Here is a 20,509-nt window from a genome sequence, read left to right as displayed (position 1 = left end):
TTGTTCTGTAGTGTCCAGGGATAAATAGGCTTGGTGGATTAGCAATGGTAAATGCAAGTTACAGGTATAGGGAGGTAACAGGGGAGCGGTGTTTGGATGTGATGTTCTTCTGTCAGTGCAGACTCAATGGGCCGAACAGTCTCTAGCTGCACTGTACAGATTCCATGAAGTAGCTTTCCAAGGCAAGTGGTGTTGATTTATTATTCCAATCAACCTGTTTGGAGATATTATTACACATCTATGACCAGATGGGACTGGAATTTGGGCCTTCTCGTCCAGGAGGTCGGGGCTGTACCACTGCCGCAAGCACATGGTGTAAGAATTAACAATAGATCAAGAAGCTACCCAATTTGACAACTTGCAGCATTCATAGTCAAGGTTCACACATTGAGCAACAGGAAAAAAATCATCATAACTATGGAAAAAAAACTACCATGTGCGAAAGGAAATTCACAGACAGAAGTAGATTGCAAGTAGTTAAGTTAAATACCACACCAAGATACACAAATGTCATTTCCAAAACAATTAGGTTTATTCAACAGTTGGAATACAAAGATTGGGAAACAAAAGCTATTTAACAATGTAGATTTAAAAAAAAAAATCACCATAAATAACCATGAAACATGAAAGCTTAATAATGTACTGCTAACGTAATTTGTTACTGCTAATGGCTTAACAGCCTCAGTGGAAACACACTAATATCTGAATATCCTGACAGCCACAGAATTGAAAGCTTCAAACCCAGTTACACTTTTGTTTTTCAGTCAGTTGGCCACATTATGGTGATATGCTAAATTGAAACTGGAAAAGGTTTGACCTCTAAAGGAATTTCATTTTCATTTAACCTTTCAGAGATGACATACCCGCTCGCATTATTTCATCAACAAGAAGAATATTGCTTGCAATTACAGTACTGAAAAACAAAAAAAACAAAAAACTTGTTAAACAGTTCAGTTCAATTGTTACAAGAAAATTCAATACAACCTAGTTCAATAGATCAGTAACACATCTTAAAGTAACAGCAAATTTTGATTGCAAATGTTATTTATAATCAACTCAGCATCTAATACTAACTTTTATCTCAGGAACAGATGAGCAAGCTGGTTACAAATGCTGGTTTGAAAATTTGTTCAAACTTTTAATTACTTTTGAATTACTCAAAGGCCTGGTTGTTTTCTCCACAGAAAATCCTCAACCAGGTGACTTGCCAACCAATCAGCATTCTTATCTCCCCCATAATAAACTGTTGAGATCACATGAAATTTGGCATTGTTGCATTTTCCGGAGTGCAAAATAATGCTTTCAAATCCATTTTCATTAACATGCTTAATTGTGAGAAATTATAAAACTGCACTAAAGCTGATTCTATCAATTGATCACGATTTTTATTTTATCTAAATCACAGAACTAACCCCAATAGTACAAATCTATACAGGAAAGCACAAGACAGTTAGAGGGGTCACAAACCAAAACAATGCAGTCAGAAAGTGGTCAATCTAACTCTTGCAAATATGTTCTTGGAAGGGAACTGGCAAGAGTTGGAACTCCTACACCTTCTGTGGGTTAATAATTACAAACACAGTATAACTCCTTGCATACACACTTCTAAAATTACATTTTTTTTTAAACTGATGATAAAAAGAAAAAAACTAGACTAAGTTGAACCAGTTATCCTTGGTCACTTCCAGTGCTTTGTTTGTCATTGTGTATTTGAAAGGAATCAAACAAAAATGTTCAGAAATCATAGCAATTGCACTGGAGAATATTGTATGGAACAATTCATAGTCCCATTTCCCACTTTCTGCTTATAATAACATCAGTTTATTCTCAAGGATTCACTCAACCTCATTTTGAAAAAAATCTCAGTCTCTGCTTCAATCAACCTTGCAAGCAGTGCTCAAGGTCATTACTATTTGTCTTCTCAGATCCTCTTCATGTATTTATCAAAACCTTAAAAATTGGGTGTCGCCAAGTCCTTGCATCACCAACTAATGAGAAGCACTTTTCATTGCCTTACATAAGTCTGGTATAAATACCCTTTAACCTTCTTTGCTAAAACAAACCATTTATTTCCAACCTAATCTTCTAAAACTAAAGCCCCTGAACTCTGGAATCAGTGAAATCTCCTCTGCGCCCTCTCAACAGCCTTCATATTCTTTGAAGTGTGGGGACCAGAATTGCGCAAGAATCTGGGCTGACGTTTAATCAGAGCTTTATACACATTCTGCATAACTTACCTGCTTTTGTACCCAATATCCCTATTTATGAAATTCAAGCTCTGAATTCTTCACTAATTAATAATATCTCAATATGTTCTGCCAGCTTCAAGGATCTGTGCAAATAAATCCCTCAGGCCACTATATCCCTGCACACTCCTTTTAACTGTGCTATTTAGTCTAGAATGTTTCTCCTTATCCTTTATGCCAAAATAAATCACCTCTCACTTATTCATCTCAACTCTGCCACTTGTCAGCTCAGTCTCATCTTCCATGTCCTGAGTTGATTTGTGTCATATTCACTGTTTATCCTATCTAACATCCTCCAATCTGAATGATGATTTACAAGTCACGGTTTATGTCCTATGACTAATAGATGTAAAAATATACGCCCCTATTCAGGAAGTTTCAATTTTGTTACGCAGCCTTTTTTGTGAAAAGTTAAAAATCTCAACACCAGGTTATAGTCCAACAGGTTTAAACTGGAAGCACACTAGCTTTTGGAGCACCACTCCATCAGGTGATAGTGGAGGACACAATTCTAAGGCACAGAATTTATAGCAAAAATTTACAGTGCGATGTAACTGAAATTATGCTTTGGAAAATACCTTGATTATCTGTTGTCTTTCATCTGTTCGAATACCATGATAGTTTCACTTCTTTCATGTGTAAATCACAAAACCCTTTTTAAAAAAAGTTGCATTCTCAGGTTAGCTGTAATAATGAGTGTTAGCTAGACAATATGTTGAAGGTGTAAGTCCCGTGTTCTATCTATGCCATGATGTTTAGATTTATTCTAATCTGAAAAGTGAGAGAAGAGTTTTACATGAATTCATGCAGTTTTTAAGCAAAGTACAATGTAACTCCAAGTACAAATTCACCCCACAAAATGTGCGCGCATGTGGGTCTGTGTCTGTTTGTGTGTGTGTCTGTCTGCGTTGGGGGTTGAGTGTGTGTAATCAGTGTAGTATGTCTTAAGTCTGTGAGGGGTTGCACATGAGAGTGTGGGAGTGTGTGTATCTGGGGTGGGGTCGAGTGTATGTGCATGAGTATAGAGTGGTCTAAGTCTCAGGATGTCTGTGTGTACACGCGTGTCCATGTGTGCACGCGAGTGTGTGTGTGTGTGTGTGTGTGTGTGTGTGTGTGTGTGTATATATAGAGGAGTGTCTGTGTGTAGTTGGAAGAGCACAGCAATTCAGGCAGCATCGAGGAGCTTCAGCAAAATCGACGTTTCGGGCAAAAGCCCTTCATCAGGCTTTTGCCCGAAACGTCGATTTTGCTGAAGCTCCTCGATGCTGCCTGAATTGCTGTGCTCTTCCAGCACCATTGATCCAGAATCTGGTTTCCAGCATCTGCAGTCATTGTTTTTACCTTGTCTGTGTGTAGTGCAATGGTGGTCACCTGTAATGTGACACGAACCCAAGATCCCGGTTGAGGCCCTCCCTATGGGTACCGAACTTAGTTATCAGCCTCTGCTGCCTGTCCCGAAGTCGGCCTTGGAGGATGGTCACCCGAAGGTCCGAGGTCGAATGTCCTGGACCACTGAAGTGTTTCCCAACTGGGAGGGAACACTCCTGTCTGTTGACTGTTGTGCGGTGCCCATTCATCCATTGTCATGTAAACTCATCCCACTTTTCAGATTAGAATCAATCTAAACATCATGGCATAGACAGAGAACACAGGAGGCTAACACCTTCAACATATTGTCTAGCTAACACTATTTGTTACAGCTAACCTGAGAATGCAACTTTTTTAAAAAAAAAGGTTTGTGATTTACACTTGAAAGAAGTGAAACTATCATGGTATTCGAACAGATGAAAGACTCAACAGCCAATCAAAGTATTTTTCAATGTATAATTTCAGTTACATCACACTGTAAACTTTTGTTATAAATTCTGTGCCTTAGAATTGTGTCCTCCACTATCACCTGATGAAGGAGTGGCGCTCCGAAAGCTAGTATGCTTCCAATTAAACCTGTTGGACTATAACCTGGTGTTGTGTGATTTTTTAAACTTTGTACACCCCAGTCCAACACCGACATCTCCAAATCACTTTTTGTGAAATATTTCCTCCAAGTCCATACAGACAGCATCCATTGCTGTCTCTTACCCAACAATGATGATTTTTTTAATAAATGTAATCTGTTCAAGAATAATCCCCAGCTCTGCATTAACTGGTAGATTGCATAAAAAGCCTCTGTATATCATTTAATGCCATCTATCATGTTCTGCACTCAACGGTTCTCAGTGTAGGTTACAAGTCATCAAGATAGTACAATTTCCAACTGATGAATGCATCAGTTGTTTTTGCAAACGTGGCTTGAAAGTAGTGGATGAATGCAGTTGATATCTTCTCTGCTGGCTTCGTGTTAACAAGACTTCATGCTGCAATTACCATTTCCAAATATTTTTAATTAAATCCAAATTCTACAATCTGCCACACTGGGATTTGAATCCAGTTCATTACCAGGGTCTCTGGATTAGCAGTCTAACAATAATACCCCCAAGCCACTGACTTTCTGTGTAGTCTCTCTAAATGTACAGAGAAAATGCCATGAAATTCAGAGCAGGACCTAATTTTGCCAAATCCATAAATAAAGCCAAGTTCACATTAAAATCTGAAACAAAAAGAAATTGCTGAAAAATCTCAGCAGGTCTGGCAGCATCTGTGCAAAGAAATCGGAATTAATGTTTCGGGTCCAGTGACCCTTCAGAACCAGAAACATTACTGGACCCAACACATTGACTATGATTTCTCTCCACACAAGCTGCCAAACCTGAGATTTTCCAGCAATTTGTTTTTGTTTCAGATTTCCAACATCCACAGTTCTTGTGGTTTTTTTTAAACACCCTAAAATCTATTTTCCAGGTGTTTATAATATTCTGCAACATCAATAAAACCTTGAAAAATCCAAACCTTGCAATTTCCCAAAACAGGATATCATTCTGTTCACTTACCTGGAATGAAGCAACTGCTTCTTGACATTATAGTTATCCCAAACCCCAGCTTCTCCTGCTAGCATTGGCTCACCTGTAAAGATAATAGGTGAAATAGGAGATATATTCCAATAGTAAAAGGCTATTGATCACTAGTGTGAAATCATCCACTTTTCTACCAAAATGAATGAGATCTAGATACTAACTTACCAGTGTTCAAGTTTACACCAACAAGCTGGCCAGATTCAGAATATTCTGTCTGAATTTTTACAAGAGTCTCTTGAGGGTCATATCCAGAGTTTTGTGCAAGTACCTGAAACAAATGATTATGAAGTACTTATTCTGCAATTATTCTGACTCAAGCATTGTTAGAATGACCGTCTTTTATTTAAATTAAGGTCAAAAGAAAACAGCACAAATAGTAATGAGTAACAAAACATTAGTAAGAAAAGATCTGGCTTCAGAAGATCATGATAGAATCAAAGTGGAATTTAGGAATCACAACAGTCCGAAACACTGAGCAGTTTATAGTCTGCTGACAATGGCGTGTTACAAAGACAAAAGGACAATCTGATAATTGTAGGGGACTCGAATCTTCACAGGCTAAGGCAATCAAATTGGCAAATGCTACAAGGAAGAAAGAAAATAGCAGTAGCACTGGCAATAACTTTCAATTCCTCTCTGGCCACAGGAGAGGTGCCAGATGATGGAGGACAGGCCACATGGTATTACCATCAAACAGGAGAGGAAAGAATAAACCAGGAAACTACAAGACAGTCAGTCCTCAATAGTGACAAACCTATCAGAAGCAATTCTGAGGGACAGAATTTATCTGCCTTTGGAGAGACGGGGATTGCAGCAGGGGAAGTGGGCCGATAAATGGCAAATGGAGTTTAACATAGATAAGTCAGGGTCTTGTATTTTGGAAAGTCAAATGAAAGCAGGAATTTCATGGTGAACGGAAGGGCCTTAAGGTGTATAGTGGAACAGAGGAACCTTAGAGTTCAAGTGCATGGTTCTTGGAAAGTGGAGTCACAAGTACACAGGGCAGTGAAGGAAGCTTTTGGCACACTGGTCTTCTTCAATCAAGACACTGAGTATAGAAGTTGGAAGTTTTGTTGCAGTTGTACAGGACATTGGTGACACTGTATGTGGAGTAGTGTGTTCAGTTTTGGTCACCTTGTCTTAGGAAGGACGTTACTAAACTGGAAAGAGTGCAGAAGAAATTTACATGGATGTTGCCCAGACTGAAGGGTCAGAGTTATGGGGAGAGATGGTACAAGCTAGGACCTTTTCCTTTACAGCATGGGGAGGGGGAGGGGGGGGAGGAGGGAGGGAGGGAGGGAGGGAGGGAGGAGAGGGAGAGAGAAAGGAGAGGGGTTTGGCTTTTTTCCCCAGGCTGGAATCAAGGACTACAGGGCAACAAGGCATCAGTTTAAGGTTAGAGGGGAACAATTAAAAGGGAAGCGGAGGGGCAACCTTTTTTTTTAAAACACGGTCGGTGGTACATATATGCAATAAGCTGCAAGCAGAAGTGGTTTAAGTATATTAACCAACATTTAAAAGGCATTTGGACAAATAAGTGGATAAGAAAGGTTTACAAGGATATGGGCCAAGTGGAAGGAAATAGAGTTAGCACTGAACATTTTAGTTGGCATGGCACACTTTGGGCCAAAGGGCTTGTCTCCATGCTGTAGGACTATGAATTTACAAAACCATTGCGTAGATGAGGGCGATGCATTTCAGTCTATTTGAACTTCAAGACATGTGAAAGAGAGGATCCAAGAAATTCTACTAATTGGATCAGCAATAGATTGAGAGGTAGGAAGCAGAGTGTTATGGTCAAGAGGTGTTTTTCCAACTGGAAGCCGGTGTCCAGTGGAGTTCAATGTCATGACCCTTGCCATTTATAGAAATAATTTACATTTGAATATAGCAGGAATGGTCAGCAAGTTGGCAGATATGAAAATTGGAAAAGGGGTAATAGATGGGGCAATGTTAGTGTCTATTCCTGGACTGTGAGGCTTGTCAGATGGGATAATGAGTGGCAAGTGGAATTAAATTTGGACAAGCATCAGGTTATGCACTTAAGATAGATAGGCAAGGGAATCCATGAAGAACAATAAAAGTTGCCTGAGCTGTAGAGTTTTAGTTATGGAGAGAGATCAGACAGACTGGGGTTTGTTTTCTCGAGAGCAATGGAGATTGAGAGAGGAACATAATTGAAATGTAATAAAATTACAAGGAGCATAAATATAGGGTAGACATGAAGAAGCTAATAACCAGGACATAGAAGGGGCAGGCATTTAGAGGAATTGAGCAAAGTTTTTTACAATCAAGAGGTGGTGGTGGCAGATGAAGTCATGGGCATACCATTTGTCTTAGACAATTATCTTCAGGAATTCACCAGCTTGAGCTCTGGGTTTCAGAATGTCAGTGGTTGGAGTCACTCTTAGAACAGTACAGTACAGGCCCTTCGGCCCACGATATTGTGTCAAGCATTTATCTTAATCTAAGATCAACCTAACCTACACATTCTTCAATTTACTGCTGTCCATGTGCTTGTCCAACAGTCGCTTACATGTCCCTAATGTCGCTGACTATGCTACCATCACTGGCAGTATATTCCATGCACCCACCACTCTCTCCATAAAGATATCACCTCTGATATCACCCCATACCTTCCTCCAATCACCTTAAAATTATGACCCCTCATGACAGCCATTTCTGCCCCGGGGAAACTCTCTGGCTATCTACTCTATCTATGCCTCTCATTACCTTATACATCTCTATCAAGTCACCTCTCTTCCTTCTTCTCTCCAGTGTGAAAAGCCCTACCTTCCCTCAACTTTTCTTCAAATGACAATCCCTCCAAGCCAGACAGCATCCTCTCTAAAGCATCCACATCCTTCGTATAATGAAGCAACCAGAACTGGACACAATATTTCAAAAAGTGATCTAACCAGACTTGTGCATACATGAGGCAGAGGACATGAAGATCAGATGACAGATTAAAAATATATAAGCAGTCCGAGATAACCAGCCAGCAAAGTCCCTCAAAGGACATGGATAGAGCAGGGACAGGAATAGTTGTTGTAGTTTTCAACATTTAGATGTTTCAATAAAAACAGAAGATGGCAAAAAATGGTGGGGGGGAATATAGCATTGTTAGTCAAGGATAATATTACCGTGGCAGAAAGGATGTTTGAGGACTTGTCTACTGAGGTAGTATGGGCTGAGGTTAGAAACAGGAAAGGAAAGGTCACCCTGGTGGGAGTTAGCTATAGGCCTCCAAATAGTTCCAGATAGGTAAAGGAAAGGATGGCAAAGATTCTGAATGGGAGCGAGGTTAACAGGGTAGCTGCTATAGGGGCTTTAACTTTCCAAATATTGACTGGAAGCACTATGGTTCAAGTACTTTGGATGGGTCAGTTTTTGTCTAATGTATGCAAGAGGGTTTCCTGACACTATGTAGACAGGCCAATAAGGGGCGAGGCCACACTGGATTTGGTACTGGGTAATGAACCCAGCCAGGTGTTAGATTTGGAGGTAGCTGAGCACTTTGGCGATAGTGACCACAGTACCATTATGTTTACATTAGCTTAATACCGCACGGCAACAGTTATAGCTGGGGGAAAGGCAATTATGATGTGATTAAGAAAGATTTAGGATGCATAGGATGGGGAGAGAATTGCAGGGAAATGGACAAAATTGAAATGTGGAGCTTATTCAAGGAACAGCTACTGCGTATCATTGATTAAGTATGTACCTGTCAGGCAGGGAGGAAGTGGTCATGTGAGGCAACTGTGGTTTACTAATGACGTTTAATCTAGTCAAGAGGAAGGCAGCGGCTTATGTTAGGATGAGATGTGAAAGCTCTGTTAGGGCACTTGAGAGTTACGAGTTAGCCAGAAAAGATCGAAAGAGAGCTAAAAGCAGCCAGGGACATAAGTCGTCTTTAGCAGACAGGATGAAGGAAAACCCCAAAGCTTTCTATAGGTTTATCAGGAATAAAAGAATGATTGGAGTAAGATTAGGGCTAGTCAAGGACAGTAGTGGAAGTTGTGTGTGTAGTCAGAAGAGATAGAGGAATCACTAAATGAATATTTTTCTTCAGTATTCACACTGGAAAAAGACAATGTTGTCAAGGAGAATAGAGATACAGGCTACTAGATGAGATTGAGATTCACAAGGAGGTGGTGTCAGCAATTCTGGAAAGTGTGAAAATAGATAAGTCCCCTGGGATGGATGGGATTTATCCTAGGATTCTCTGGGAACCCAGGGAGGAGATTGCCAAGCCTTTGGCTTTGACTTTTATGTCATCATTGTCTACAGGAATAGTGCCAGAAGACTGGAGGATAGCAAATATCCCCTTGTTCAAGGAGGGGAGTAGAGACCACCCTGGTAATTATAGATCAGTGAGCCTTACATTGTTTGTGGGTAAAGTGTTGGAAAAGGCCATAAGAGATAGGACTTATAATAATCATCTAAGAGGAATAAATTGATTAGGGATAGTCAACATGGTTTTGTGATGGGTAGGTTCTTTGAGAAGGTGACCAAACAGGTGGATGAGGGTAAAGTGGTTGATATCATGTATATGGATTTCAGTCAGGTGTTTGATAAGCTTCCTACGACAGGCTATTGCACAAATATGGAGGCATGGGATTGAGGGTGATTTAGTAGTTTGGATGAGAAATTGGCTAGCTGAAAGACGAGAGGGTGGTGGGTTTTGGGAAATGTTCATCCTGGAGTTCAGTTACTTGTGGTGCACCGCAAGGTTCGGTTTTGGGACCACTGCTGTTTGTTATTTTCATAAGTGATCTAGATGAGGGCACAGAAGGATGGGTTAGTAAATTTGTGGACAGTGTTGAAGCATGTTGCAAGTTAAACAGGGACACATAAGCTGCAAAGCTGGGCTGAGAGGTGGCAAATGGAGTTTAGTGCAAAAAACTGAGGTGATTCACTTTGAAAGGACCAACAGGAATAAGGAGTATTGGGCTAATGGAAAGATTCTTGGTAGCATGGATGAACAGGGAGATCTATGTCCACATACATAGATCCCTGAAAGTTGCCAGCCGGGTTAATAGGGTTGTTAAGACAGCATATGGTGTGTTAGCTTTTATTGGTAGAGGGATTGAATTTTGGAGCCACGAGGTCATGCTGCAGCTGTACAAAACTCCGCAGTATTGCATACAGTTCTGGTCACCGTATTATGGGAAGGATGTGCAAGTGTTGGTAAGGGTTCAGAGGATATTTACCAGGATGTTGCCTGCTATGGAGGGAAGGTCTTGAGGAAAGGCTGAGGGACTTGAAGCTGTTTTCATTAGAGAGAAGAATGGCGAGAGGTGACTTAATTGAGACATAAGATAATCAGAGGGTGAGATAGGATGGACAGTAAGGGCCTTTTTCCTCGATGGTGATGGCTAGCACGAGGGGACATAGCTTTAAATTGAGGAGTGATAGATATAGGATGGATTCCAGAGGCAAGTTCTTTACTCAGTAGTCGGGGCGTGAAATGCCCTGACTGCAACAGTAGTAGACTCGCCAAGGGTATTTAAATGGTCAGTGGATAAACATATGGATACAGTTAGAGGTACAGCATGGAAACAGACCCTTCGGTCCAACCCTTCCATGCAGAATAGATATCCCAATCCAATCTAGTCCCACCTGTCAGCACCCGGCCCATATCCCTCCAAACCCTTCTTATTCATATACCCATCCTGATGCCTTTTAAATGTTGCAATGGTACCAGCCTCCACCACTTCCTCTGCCAGCTCATCCATACACGCACCACCCTCTGAAAAGGTTGCTCCTTAGGTCTCTCATCTTTCCCCTCTCATCCTAAGCCTATGCCCTCTAGTTCTGGACTCCCCCAACCCAGGGAAAAGACTTTGTCTATTTATCCTATCCATGTACCTCATGGTTTTATAAATGTCTATAAGGTCACCCCTCAGCTTCCAGCGCTCCAGCAAAAACAACCCTAGCCCATTCAACCTCTCCCTATAGCTTGAATCCTCCAACCCTGGCAACATCCTTATAAATCTTTTCTGAATCCTTTCAAGTTTCACAACATCTTTCTGATAGGAAGACAACCAGAATTACACGCAATATTCCAGCAGTGGCCTAACCAATGTCCTGTACTCAATATTCTGACCAATAAAGAAAAGCATACCAATGGCCTACACCTGCTCCTGCATTCCTAATGCTCCTTTTGAATGTCTTAAATGAAATTGCCTGACCACTTAGAGTAATGCATTCCATATCCAAACTACTCTTTCTTGTGGAAAAGTTCTCATTACATTTGCTTCTTTTGCAAGTCTGTGCCCTCTCATTTGTAATACTTTTACAAACAGCAAATTTCTCCCTATGTACATTTTTCCAAGTCTGGGGTCTGGACACTTCAGATCACCCATTCATCTCTCCAAGAGAAACCGTTCCAGCTTCTCCAATTTATTTTCATGACAAAGGTGCCTCATCCCTGGAAGCATACTTCAGGAAACGTTGGAATCAACAGTATGGCATCCAGAACAATAGACAATACACCAGTTTAGGTCTTAGAAGTATTTCAAAGATTCATCATACCTGTCTTGCTCTGTACTTCATGCTCTTAAAGCCTAGGATGCTACAATGACCTGTGTAATGAAGTCTCTCCAGGCAGATGTTTAAAGCAGTGCCCTTGACTTCATACTGACTGTCCATGATCCTTGTACCAAAATATATTGTCTCACACTTTTCTGCAATTAACATCACCTGTCATCAACACTTCGATATCTTTCAAGTATCAAACGGTCCTTCTCCGTTCATAATTCTTTCAAATTCTGTAACATCTGCAAACTATGAAACTGACCCCTCTCCAACACTGATAAAAGATTGATAAGGATAGCAAGCAGAGGGTGGGCACTATCAGTGCGTTTTAAAATTGGCAATGAATAGTGGAGTGCCACAAGGGTCAGCGTGGAGGCCTCAGCTTTTTAATCATCCATGTTAATGACATACAAATTGACAGAGTACAATACATCTAGGTTTGCTGATGCTGGGCAATAATTAACCTGCGGAGGAGGACACTGACTATAGCTGTGGGAAAGTAAAATGAGCAAGCAGCATGAAGTGTGAAGTCATGGGAACAGAAGAGCAGAATCTCTTCTTTAGAAAGAAAAAGACAAGCTTATACAGCTGATGTTCAAAGAGACCTGGGTGCCCTAGTGAAAGGAATGCAGAAAGTTAGTATGTAGGTGCAACAGCAGTTAGGAAGGCCAATGTCATAATGGCAGCTCTAACAAGTGGATTGAAGTACAGGGAAAAAAAAAAGGTCTTGCTGCAGAACAGTTTGGTGAAACTACATCTGGAATACTCGATGCAGTGAAGTCTCCATATTTAAAAGATATACATACATTGGAAATGGTACAGCAAGGGTTCACTAGATTATACTCTGGGATGAGGAGTCTGTCTCATGAGAGGTTGAATAAATTTGGTCAAAGTTCTCTGGAGTTTAGAAAACTAAAAAAGGTGATAGCAAGAAGTGGGAATAGTTGAAATTTGATTGGCTGTGCTGGAAGCAACCAATACTCCCACACCCCCACATGTTTTGGATGAGAGAGAGATGGGGGAGGGTGTTCACATTTTTAAATTGTTTCATTCACATGATTCATAAGGTGAAAGTGAGGTCCTCAGCTTGCATCAAGCTGTGCTGGAGGACTGCAACAGGCCCAAGGCAGAAATGCTTGAATGGAAACATGTTCTATTGAAATGGTAGGCGGCCAGAGATCCCCACTGAGTATAAAGTAGATTTATATAATAGATTAATATATTAAATATAGTAGATTAGATTTATATATAGTAGATTAGATTGAATTCCTGCTTCACCTGGAAGCCTTTGGATAGTGACAGATTGCTGATAAAGGAAGGGGACCTTATGCTTCGTGGTAGCATCCCAGATATGCCATTTATCTTTCAGAACCTGCCTGCTTTCACTGTGCAAAAGGACATCCACTTTGTACACTCAAATTTCCCCTAATAAGTCACCATCTTTATCACCTCTTTTTTGCTTTTCACACCAAAGTGCAGCTCTAAAATAATCCAAAGCTGAGGCAATGTTTACAGTTCTGGGAACCACATGATAGGAAAGGTGGAACATATCGAAGAGTACAGAAGCATTTTACAAGAATGATCCCAGGGATGAGAAACTTCAACAAGGATAGACTGAAGTAGTTAGGACTGTTCTTATTGCAAAGAAAGCAGCTGAGGGGAGATCTCAGGAAGTTTTCAAAATCACAAGTGTGCAGATGGAATAGATAGGGAGAAGCTGTTCATGATCATAAAAATGAAGTAAGTGTAGGTGTTGGGCTTTCACAACACTAGGCTATAATCCAATGGGTTCATTTGAAAGCACAAGCTTTCGAAGGCTGCTCTTTTGTCAGGTGAAGTAGAGGGAAACAGAAAATTTATAGCCAAAGAGAACATTGCAAGATGATTCTAGGTACTTAAGAGTGACAAAAGATAGTAAAAACGGTGAAAGTGGAGTGTCGACAGGCTGAATAACATGTCTTTGAAGGTGATCAGAAATGTCAAATGGTGCGAGTAAAGTGTCAATAGCAAGTGAAGGGATGACATATGATCGATTAAGGAAGAGAGATAATTACAAAAAGTAAAAAAATAGAGTACTGCCTGTGAAAGCGGAGGCAGCATTCAAAATGGGTACTGGATGATTATTTGAGTAGAAATGGTGTGCATGGATATGGGAGAAAGGTAGTAGATTGGCATTAGGTCACAGAACCAAAGGCGACAAATGACCTCCTATGTCATAACAATTGTATGACTAACTTGACATTAGGCCATATCATAGTGGATCAGCCGTATGTTGCTCATTCACCTACACAGCAGAATTAACAAACATACAAAATCCTGAGGCATCCTGACAGGGTGGATGTGGAAAGGACATTTCTAAAAGATTCTAGAGTTTTGGTGGGGGTGACAGGATTAAAAAGGTTCAAGGTAGGCAAGAATGTGAAGCAATCAGATCATCCATGAACTTACTGACGAGAGGTACAGGTTCAAGGAGCCAGGTACCACCACCTCCAATATTTGTGACTAAGACTGGGACAGATACATTTTCAATCTGAGTGCTAAGGGATACACCAAATGAGCAAAAGAATTTGAAGGCCAAGATCAGCAGTGGCTTAACCGGCCATTTTGATCTACACCTTCTCTGCTTTTTTTTTGTCTTAACTCTGAAAATCAGAGAAGCGAGAAGAATTTCCTACGAAATCGTGTTTTCTACATTAGTTTCTCATTTCTTGGGCACTCAAATCAGAATAAAACCTTTGAGTTCTGAGCAAAGGTCACCAGATCTGAAACATTAACTCATTTCTCTTCATAGATGCTTCCAGACCTGCTGAACTTTTCCAGCAATTGCTACTTTTATAAAATCTACAAACCTTTTCAGACCACTGTTCACAGATTAAAACAGCGAACTGCAATTCATATTTAAAGCAGAAAGCCTCACAGCCCTACAATCCTTTCTTTCAAATCACAAATACTCCCAATAAATTATTGTCTGGCCATGAGGCAAAGAATACATTGAGAAGTGCAATCAGTTCAAAACAGGAGCCACTTACCTTGGGAATAATCAACAGAGCATCCGCAAATGCTTGCACTCCCAATTGTGCTCTACCCTTCACATTGGCCTTGTGTTTGATCAAACCGTCTGCTACCGCAACTTCAAATGCACCGGCACCTGCCACTACACAACCTAAAAGACAATGAATACCAACTTCACTATCATTTCATTTGATGACACATGAATGCATTCCTAAATGCATTTAGTAACCATGCTTGATAGCACGTTACTGAAACAACGATGAAGTTATCAATCTCAACTGGAGGTGGTGCAATAAGCTCAATGGCATATTAAGAATTAAATGAAAAGCAGCAAAACCTGGCATAACTGAATACTCTTAAGCTTTAGCGTGAGCATTAGAGAGGCAGGGAGGCAGCGATTGGTGGCTGCCAATAACCATCTATACAATCAGAATCCTTAGTGCAGGAAGAGGTCATTCAGCCCATCGGGTTTGCAACAATCCTTTGAATGGCATCCCACCCATCCCCATCCTATCCCAATAACCCTCATTTGCCATGGCCTGTTTCCACACTAAGTAATCTAAATAATCTAATCTAATCCCATCTAACCTGCACATTCCTGGACACTGTAGAACAATTTAACATTGTCAATCCACCTAACCTGCAGGTCTTTGGACTGTGGGAGGAACCGACAGCACCCAAAGGAAACCTAAAGAATGTGCAAACTCCAGACAGTCACCCAAGGCTGGAACCAAACCCAGGTTCCTGGCATTGTGCTAACTATGGAACCAGAGGGCTGCCCAAAACACAAGTCAAAACCTTTTCGATCTTTCTTCACATCATATCACAAGATACATTTTTAGAACTTGCAACTGAAGAGAGACCAATGCCACTAATTATAATGAAGCTTTCAATCACTAAAATATTATGGTTATCACCGTCTGTTTCAGTACATTATATAATCTGATACACTCAGGTTTATCTTCCACATGAGATAAGCTCAGGCACCACTTCACATCAATACAGGATCTCAACACAGCATCAGAAATTGTACCTAATTTAGTATTTATACTACAGACTTCAATCATTTAGTCACTTGCCATCCTCGATTGCATTCTTCACAGCACGCAAACCATCACGGACTGCATCTTTGATTTGTGTTAAAGTGTGCTTGTTTGGACCCTTGAGAAGCAAAGTCACTGACCGAGGATTATCACATTGCTCCACAAAGGTGAACTTCTCTTCACCCTGAGCACAAGAGAAAATATTTATTACATTAGTGTAACACAAGGTTCTATTTTCGACATTAAAACTTGGGACATTAAGTAGAGAATTTTGCAAATATTCATCTGCGGAGAATGAAGCAATTGAAGAGATTACACTATATTTTAGCGAGAAAAAAAAACATGGGCTTGAAGGAAGTTTGCCTTGAAGGCCCCCTGTTCTGAAGAGAATCTTTTACATTTACTCACGGAAGCAAACAGGGCTTTAGATACATCCCATTTGCAAGTCGCAATGTATAATAATGCAACAGTCCCTTCAAAGTGTTTATACTCAATCCTCTGGAGAAAAATGAAACTCAATCTGATTGAAGCAGGAGTGCTCCTACTCAAAGGTGACACCTATTGTCAAACACTTGCCTGCATTCTCTTCAATGTTCTAAATATTCAGTCAGTCAGTCAAGGCCTATTTTCAAGCTATTGCTACAACTGACAGCTAAACTTTAATGTGCTGAAAAATACATTGAATGGAAGTGTCTACTTTGACATCGAATTATCGGTTTAAACTACTACTGTGACAGAAAAAGCCAAGAAGTACCACGTACCAAAGTGTGTTCATACACAAGTCCAGCATGTCCCAAGCACTCTGGAGTGAGATCCTCCACAGAATTCATGGCAATACCTCCACAAGCAAGTGTCAGCCTGACATATTCAAAAGAACATTGACAGTCAAGACCCAGGGAGTTCCAACAGTTTTAATTTTGCATTTATAGAAGGCAGTCATTCAATGACAGGTTCAAAAAGGCCAATGCTTCAACCACAAAATATTTTGTAATATGTGGAAAAAGGCATTTCATAATGAATACAACTTTAATATTCTACATATGCTGCTTGCTAAACAGGCAATTATCTCAATTTTCATGAAAATTCATTGACCAGAAATGTAAATCATCTTGAAGGATCCAAGACAAGGTTCACAATCATTAAACGGCTTTAGTGAAATAGCCAATTGCCACAATCACATCCCCTTCCCAATGACTATTTTCCAGCTCTGTCAAGTTGTTTGATATTTACATAATGGAATTATGTTAAGGACTTGATAAAATTGTGAAATGCACTGTACGAAAGAACATTTTCTTTAAACCTCTTCCAGAAGGCATTTGACAAGTTACTTCACAAAAGTAACAAGCCTTGGAGATAGGATAGAGATTTGGCTGATGGACAGGAAACAGCAAGTAGGAATAGAGAGTTCTTATTTCAGGTTGACAGCTTATGACTAGTGGGGTTCTGCAGGAATCAGTGCGGAGATCACACACGTAACAATACAGAGGAACCTCGACTATCTGAATGACACGGGTGGGGAGTATAATGTTCAGATAACAATTTAGCCAAGCATCAGGACCTTAAAATCTTGTTTGGATAATCGAATGGCAGATAATTAAGGTTCCTCTAAATAGATTAAAGGCTTGGAGAAAGGAAGTAAATGTACTGTAGTCAAATTTGCAGACAACAGAAAAATACATGGAAAGACAGGTTGAGAAGGGGATACAAACTTTAGAGATACACTGATCAGTTAAGTAAGTGGGCAAAAAAGTTGGCAAATGAATTTGGGAAATGTAAAGTTGTTCATTTTGGAACAGAGAAGGAACAGACAGTATTTTTTTAATGGATAAAAATTGAAGAAAGCTGCATGGAGACCGGTAGTGGGGAGAACACTTATGATCTCATTGAAACATTCAATATTAAGGGGGCTTGACAGGGTAAATGCTGAGAGGACAATTCCACTCATGAGTCTAGGACCAGACAACAGATTCAGATGAAGTAGCAGCAATTTAAGACGGAGTGGAGGAGGAAGTTCTTGAGAGCTGGATGTCTTTGGAGCTCCATGACACAGCTATGCAGACAGAGTCCTTTCTTATATTTGATCAATATGGAATCAAAGGTTGTGGGGAAAAGGCAGAAAAATTGAAGTGAAGAGTGTTGGATCAGCAATCATACTGAATAGAGGAGCAGACTCAACAGTTGAACAACCTACTCCTATTTCTTGTGGTCTCTCCACATCCCTCTCTTTTAAGATAGTTATACACCACAGAAACAGACCCTTCAGTCCAACTATCCATGCCAACCAGACATCCCAATCTGATCTAGTCCCATTTGCCAGCATTTGGCTCATCCCTCTTAATCCCTTCCTATTCTATACCCATCTAAATGCCTTTCAAATGTTTATTTTACTCACCTTCATCACATCCTCTGGCAACTGGGGCCACTTTTGGAATAATGCATTCAATCCTGGTTGCCCTGCTATAAGAAGGATATTGTGAAACTTGAAAAGTTTTGGAAAAGATTACAAGGATGTTGCCAGGTTGAAGGGTTTGAGCGTTGGGGAGAGGCTGAATAAGCTGGGGCTATTTTTCCCTGGAGTATCGGAGACTGGGTGGGGGTGTTTCTCATGTTTATAAAATTTGAGGGACATCACTGGGGTGAATAGCCACATCCTTTTTTCCTTGGTGCGCGAGTCTAGACCAGGAGGGCATAGGTTAAAGGTGAGAGGGGAAAGATTTAAAAAGAAACTGAGGTAGGTTTTTCACATAGAAGGTGTTGCATGTATGGGATGAGTTAGATTAGATTAGATTAGATTACTTACAGGACTCAATGTCCTGTAGAGTTGTGGGCGGCACGGTGGCACAGTGGTTAGCACTGCTGCCTCACAGAGCCAAAGACCCAGGTTCAACTCCCGCCTCAGGCGACTCTCTGTGTGGAGTTTGCACATTCTCCCCGTGGCTGCGTGGGTTTCCTCCGGGTGCTCCGGTTTCCTCCCATAATCCAAAAATGTGCAGGTTAGGTGAATTGGCCATGCTAAATTGCCCGTAGTGTTAGGTGAAGGGGTAAACGTAGGAGTATGGGTCTGGGTGGTATACGCTTCGGCGGGTCGGTGTGGACTTGTTGGGCTGAAGGGCCTGTTTCCACACTAAGTAATCTAATCTAATCTAATCTAATCTAATCTAACTCATCCCATACATGCAACACCTTCTATGTGAAAAACCTACCTCAGTTTCTTTTTAAATCTTTCCCCTCTCACCTTTAACCTATGCCCTCCTGGTCTAGACTCGCGCACCAAGGAAAAAAGGATGTGGCTATTCACCCCAGTGATGTCCCTCAAATTTTATAAACATGAGAAACACCCCCACCCAGTCTCCGATACTCCAGGGAAAAATAGCCCCAGCTTATTCAGCCTCTCCCCAACAGTCAAACCCTTCAACCTGGCAACATCCTTGTAATCTTTTCCAAAACTTTTCAAGTTTCACAATATCCTTCTTATAGCAGGGCAACCAGGATTGAATGCATTATTCCAAAAGTGGCCTCAATGTCCTGTAGAGTTGTAGCATGACATCCCACCTCCAATACAATGTTTAGACTAATGAAGGTAAGCATGCCAAATGCCTTCACCAGACTATGTAGCTGTGACTCCACTTTCAATAAACTATCCACCTGCATCCTAAGGTTTTTGTTCAGCAACACGCCCATTAACTGTACAAGTCCTCATTTAGCCTACCAAAATGTAACAACTTACATTTATCTAAATTAAATTCCATGTGCCACTCCTTGGCCCACTGGCCTGATGAAGTACCGTTGTATTTCAAGATAATCTTCTTCATTGTCCACACCTCCACCTATTTTGGTTCCACCTACAAACTATCCCTCCTTTATGCACATTCAAATCATTTGTATAACTGATGAACAAAAGTGGATCCAGTACGGATCTCTGTGGCACACTTCATTCCAAAAACAAGCCTCCACCATCACACTCTGCCCCCAACTTCAAGTCAGTTTGCAAGCTCCCCCGGATCCCATGTGATCTACCCTCACTAACGTGCAGAACGTTTTTAAACGCTTTGCTGAAGTCCATATAAACAACACCGCTCTGCCTTCAACAATCTTCTTTGGGGAGATTGTGAGACATTATTTCAAATGCACAAAACTATGCTGACTCTGCCTAATCAATCCTTGCCTTTCCAAGCATGTAAATGAAGATAGGTGGAGTTGTGGACAGTGAGGAGGGCTGTTGTCGGCTGCAGAGGGACTTAGATATGATGCAGAGCTGGGCTGAGGAGTGGCAGATGGAGTTCAACCCTGCCAAGTGTGAGGTTGTCCATTTTGGAAGAACAAATAAGAATGCGGAATACAGGGTTAATGGTAGGGTTCTAAGTCAGGTGGAGGAACAGAGGGATCTTGGAGTCTATGTACATAGATCTTTGAAGGTTGCCACTCAGGTGGATAGAGTTTGTAAGAAGGCCTATGGAGTATTATCGTTCATTAGCAGAGGGATTGAATTCAAGAGTCGTGAAGTGATGTTGCAGCTGTACAGGACTTTGGTTAGGCCACAGTTGGAGTACTGTGTGCAGTTCTGGTCGCCTCACTTTAGGAAAGATGTGGAAGCTTTGGAGAGGGTGCAGAGAAGATTTACCAGGATGTTGCCTGGAATGGAGAGGAAGTCGTACGAGGATAGGTTGAGAGTTCTCGGCCTTTTCTCGTTGGAACGGCGAGGATGAGGGGTGACTTG

General features: G+C 40.9%; 1 protein-coding gene across 1 annotated transcript in view; it reads right to left on the bottom strand.

Annotated features, from left to right (window-relative positions):
* Positions 1-510: 510 nt before the first annotated feature.
* The window catches only part of cct6a (chaperonin containing TCP1, subunit 6A (zeta 1)), a 38,524-nt gene continuing 18,525 nt past the window's right edge, over positions 511-20,509 (bottom strand). Inside the window, exons 9-14 of the mRNA XM_043718880.2 lie at positions 16,554-16,650; positions 15,829-15,976; positions 14,767-14,900; positions 5,363-5,465; positions 5,174-5,246; positions 511-913 (exon numbers count right to left, since the gene is read on the bottom strand). Coding sequence (XP_043574815.1) covers positions 841-913; positions 5,174-5,246; positions 5,363-5,465; positions 14,767-14,900; positions 15,829-15,976; positions 16,554-16,650 — 628 coding nt within the window. The 3' untranslated portion in view covers positions 511-840. The remainder of the gene's footprint in view (positions 914-5,173; positions 5,247-5,362; positions 5,466-14,766; positions 14,901-15,828; positions 15,977-16,553; positions 16,651-20,509) is intronic.

Source organism: Chiloscyllium plagiosum, unplaced genomic scaffold (genome assembly GCF_037043375.1).
Source record: "Chiloscyllium plagiosum isolate Xiang-an unplaced genomic scaffold, Cpla_swu_hap1 HiC_scaffold_31, whole genome shotgun sequence".
NCBI classification, from domain to species: Eukaryota; Metazoa; Chordata; class Chondrichthyes; order Orectolobiformes; family Hemiscylliidae; genus Chiloscyllium; species Chiloscyllium plagiosum.
Note: the sequence above shows the minus strand (reverse complement) of the source record. Positions and strands in the feature narration are given on the sequence as shown.